Source organism: Vanessa tameamea, chromosome 23, assembly GCF_037043105.1.
Source record: "Vanessa tameamea isolate UH-Manoa-2023 chromosome 23, ilVanTame1 primary haplotype, whole genome shotgun sequence".
NCBI lineage: Eukaryota > Metazoa > Arthropoda > Insecta > Lepidoptera > Nymphalidae > Vanessa > Vanessa tameamea.
In genome coordinates, this window is record NC_087331.1 from 9,211,667 (window position 1) to 9,216,545 (window position 4,879).

Below are 4,879 nucleotides of genomic sequence, written 5' to 3' on the forward strand. Positions count from 1 at the left end.
TTGATACTCAACTCAACACAGTTTCTTGTCTATACGAAGAACACCTCTATGCCAAAATTATACCTATTTTGTTTATTAGAAATGTTATGCATTTTAATGAAAATTATGGTATATGAATAAAATAATAAGCCATTTCAATTATTATGAAAGATATTATGTAATAACGGGTTAGTTTTTTTCATTTATTTTTATTGAGATTAATTATTATTAGACTGTATTCTGTAATTATAATTTGTCAAAGTAAAAATGACTTTATAGTGTCAATAAGTCAACTGTTAAACAGCATGTCAAGTAACAAATAAGTCAACTCAACGTTGTGTTGGATCATTAATTATTTAATAGTTTGAAACATTGAATCAAAGAGTTAAAAATACAGGGTAATACAATCAGGACAGGACATACATGTAAAAGTACTATATTCTAAGCAATAAATAGTTCTGAAAATATGACCGAAGACGAAGACTGTGAGATTGAATTTTTAGATGAGGATGCAGATATTGTTCAACAATGCTTTCAGAATGTTGATAATGAAACCGATATTAAGCCAGCTCTAATGGAGACTACACTGCTTGTTGAAAGGGTTCCTAACGAGAAACCAACTAGGAAAAGACGAAAAAAAGAAGAAGATTCGGATTATGATCCCACAGAGGATTTACCAACACGAAGTAGAAAAAAAAAACTCCAACAATATCCGCGGCAAAGTGCTACCCGCGGACGTCGATTCGAATCATCATATGTACATAAAACCGATGGAAAAAGCGAACGTAAATATAGAAAGGTGGATTCGAAGGCAGTTTTTGTTAATAGAAAATTACTTAACATTAAAATACCTGATTATGACGATCCCCTGTGTCTGCCGGTCCGAGCTATGAAAAAGGATGAATGGGATGCAAGGAAACTTAAGAATTGGAACAATCTATGCTTAGAACACTTTAAACATTACGACAACCCTCTAAGAGCGGAGAAAGAACAGACTGTATCATCGAAAAGAACAATTGTGTTAAGAAATATACACAACAAAATGACAGGTACCACCCACTTGCACATGTTCCACTGCTAAACAGATATTCTTAATATTTTTGTCACTTGGTTTGATGTGTGAGTAAGCCAGAGTAACTATTGAAGCAATATCTTAGCTTCCATGATGGTGCATTAACTATGTAAGCGATGGTGAATATTTCTTACAGTACCAATGTCTAAGGTTGTATTGACCACTTACCATCAAGATGCCAGTACGCCTACCTTCATTTCAATATAAAAAAAAAATTACAATTATTTTTTAACTTAGTATTATAATAATAAAAGAAAAATAAAACAAAATCATAATCTTTAAATTGTATATATACTCTATAAAATTAACGTGTCTGTCTTTTCAGGTAAAGTAGAGACAACTATGTACAGTAAAATATGTGTTGAAAACAAAAATGAAGATAAAAGGTCAGAAGTAGTGCAGTCTGTGCTACCAAAATACAGAGAAAAGAAAGTACTGAATACATTCAGATTATCTGATCAGAAAAAACGAAGGTCATTTAATCACAAGGATGAAGTTTTATTAACCAAAGAGGTCAACAAGGAAGTTGAGACCTTAGTTGTGTATAAGCCTGAAGAAAAATTGTCATTAGTTTACAAAATGTTTGAAAAGAAAAGGTTGGTTAATAATATTAGAATAATTTTTTTAATATCACTTTGGGATTCTTATAGCCTATTCCAATCAAAGTAAAGTAAATATTAATGAACCTCTGCTATATTATGCACTAAAACAGTTCTCGATTGATATACCTTTATTTATACAGCAACACTATTACTAAATATATCCAGTAATTTTACGTTTAAAGACACAATATCAACTTTGCAGACATTCATAATGCCTGTTTTTTGAGAATCCATAAGAGATGTCAGAGATTATTCAAGATCTAGACCGTTCATATTGCAATAATAATCTATTCAATGTAAAATTAGAGAAATGGCAATTTGTACTATATATTATATTATATATATTTAAAAAGCCAATATTTTAATTTAGGTTATTTATAAATAATTTTTTTCTTATTTTTGTGATAACCCCCATCAATTAGCCTGTCGCCCATTGCCGGCTTGATGTTATTTTCTGGGACACTCTGTATATTTTCTTAGATTAAACAGAAGCTCTCTATTACAAAAAAAAAAATATTTCAGTGACAATGTTAAAGACATGGATGAAGAGAATAAGAAGTATTTGAAAGAGGTGGCCAGTTGTAAGACCTGTGCGCCTTGCTACCAGACTTCTTGGAGGGGATTTAAGAAGAATGACAAAAGTGAGATTGTATTATAGTCTATTTGTTATTATTGGTGTAGTAAGTATCAGTCAACCCAAAGCACAAGGATCATAACATTTTAGATCGCATTCTTGGTGATGTTTACATAGTAAAAAAGTGTAGTAGAAACTTGTAGAACACTTCTTATGGAACAAATGAATGTCTGCCTTTCTAAAATTAATTTGATTATATCACATTTTATATGGAATCCAAATTATGTTGATTTTCAGAACTAAAATATTATGACTACTTGATTGCAGGAAACATCAGATGCCAAGTGTGCATGCGTCCTTGTATAAGTGTCTACAACCTGCTGGCCCATCTGAAGAGCCACTCAGAATCAGATGTCCGATCCAGCAAGCGAGCGATTGCTAGGAGTCTGGCATCTGTAAGTAAAATAACTATTCGTATATTTCATTGTGGTTTAAACATTAGTTTGTTATCTATAATCCAAGTTATTTAATAATCATTTTAAAATGAATGAAAAAGAAATAAAAAACATTAAGTCTTTTTCGTTCTATAATTATATTATAAATAATTATTTATTAGTTAATTATAATGTTATAAGAAATATTTTCTAACAATTTGTCTGTGAAACGAATGCAACATTATTGTCGACATAATAAGTTAAAAAACGTATTTCGTTATTTTTTGATATTTTTGCAATTAAGCATATACAAAACTAGCTTAAGAGTAATAATAATCTTCATTAATTAAGAGAAAATCTTATCATAAAATAACTTTAAAATCCTTCTTTTATTCCTGACCTGAGGTTTTATATTAAACTCAAATGAACATCTCTTCAGTAACAGTTCGGATATTATTTCTTACAGCTGATTTGGAAGAGTGAAGATTACTCTCTTCCAAATCTGTCTGGCTTTATAGCTATATTTCTTCGTCTGCATATATTATTTTTTCGTATTATTTTTTCCAGGTAGTTGAATATCATTACAAGTGCAGAATATGTCAGGAACAATTCTTGAGTATTAAGGAGTTGAGGCAGCACGTCAATACGCATAAAGGTACATTTATTTGCATAATACGAGCGCCCAGTGGTCGAAATACAATCAAAATCATCATTAGTCAAGAAAACAAATGAATTTGCACGTTTTTTTTTTCTGCATTTATTTCTAAAATATTTTCATTAATAAAACTAATTCTCGATAATATTACTATTAATACATTGTATATGAATACCAGTTAAGAAAAACACACTCAGGCTTGGACACTATATCTGTGACAGACATAAAAAAAAACACAAAGGCTCGTTATATTATTATAGCTACTAAACAAAATAAAAAGGAAAATCGGCTGCGAAACAGAGAAGAAATTCTTTGTCTGTCTCTTTATATGTAAATAATTTTGGAAGCTCATCAAGAGCCTCATCCATCCAGCTCGGAAAGAGACCTGTTGTAGAGAGTTGTAATGAGCATGGCTTTAATTTGCATAAATAACTTGTATGTGTACTGTACCTATGCAAAGTTTATTATTTGTCAAAATTGGTCCTTCGAGCCCGATTTTGTTTTACATAGCATGCTGCCTTTGCCTATGAGCGATGGTAACTACTTACCATCAGGTTGTTCATTTACTCGTTTGTTCATCTACTTGCAAAAAAACCAAATATATTCGAAACCCAACTCATGCTAGGATAACAGCACATTAGTGATTCTAACATTTCGGATCAATTATAACATTGCGTTTCTTTTTCAGGTACAGAACCATTTAAGTGTGAAGTCGGAAACCATCATACCACTTAATAATAAATAACATGTAACATTAATGAATAAAATATATTTTAGTAAACCATTTTGATTAGATAATTTATTATTTTTCTTAATATTAAGTTAAAAACATCTACAATTCGAAAAAAAATATTCGACCTCTTTATCTTTCACTTATCAATATTTGATTCTACTGCACGTACCGCTTGTTGATTTTAAATTAATAATCGTTTAGTTCGAAGGAAAAAATTAATTAAAGAATATTACTGACATACATTAACACTTTAAGAAGTATTTTTTACGTATTTATAAGAGTGCCAATTTTCCGGAAATTGTTACCTTATATGTGAGTCTATTTTGTCTTGCCTTAGTTGAAAATGACTTCAGAGGTTGTATAATAAACATTGAGTAACACTCATAATTTCGTTAAGTTAAATAATAATAATTATTTCTCCTGTAACTCAAAATAAGGGAGGATGTAATCGAAGTTTCTTTAAGTCGACCATTAACCTCAATAACTTTTCTAAGTCGAAGTCGATTTTTTCTTCTTTTGTCGAAGTTACTATACTAAAAATAATGATGTTGATGTCTTCCTGACCGCTTTCAGCCTCGGTGATCGTTCTCAAGGACGACTGTGGAAGAGATAATTGTTAGAAATATAGCAAATCATTAAAAAAGTAAGAAAATTGTCTATGTTTAAATCTCATTGTCTTTTGATTAGTATCTATTATATTTAACAGTACTTACGCTGCTTATGAGTAGGGTCTATGCCGGAAATGGTGTTATAACAATTAGTAAAGAAATAGGTTAACAAGAATTTAATAATACAATAATCTACGTGCACTCTCATCATTCGATGGGATA

At 30.3% G+C, this 4,879-nt stretch overlaps 1 protein-coding gene across 1 annotated transcript; it reads left to right on the top strand.

Moving 5' to 3' along the window:
* The first annotated feature begins 315 nt into the window (after positions 1 to 315).
* Positions 316 to 4,104, top strand: LOC135193978 (zinc finger protein 652-like). Its single transcript, XM_064218679.1, has 6 exons — positions 316 to 1,028; positions 1,377 to 1,647; positions 2,176 to 2,294; positions 2,555 to 2,682; positions 3,229 to 3,316; positions 4,005 to 4,104. Exons 1-6 carry the CDS (start codon positions 446 to 448, stop codon positions 4,049 to 4,051), a joined length of 1,236 nt encoding a protein of 411 aa, XP_064074749.1. The 5' UTR covers positions 316 to 445; the 3' UTR covers positions 4,052 to 4,104.
* Positions 4,105 to 4,879: the final 775 nt, after the last annotated feature.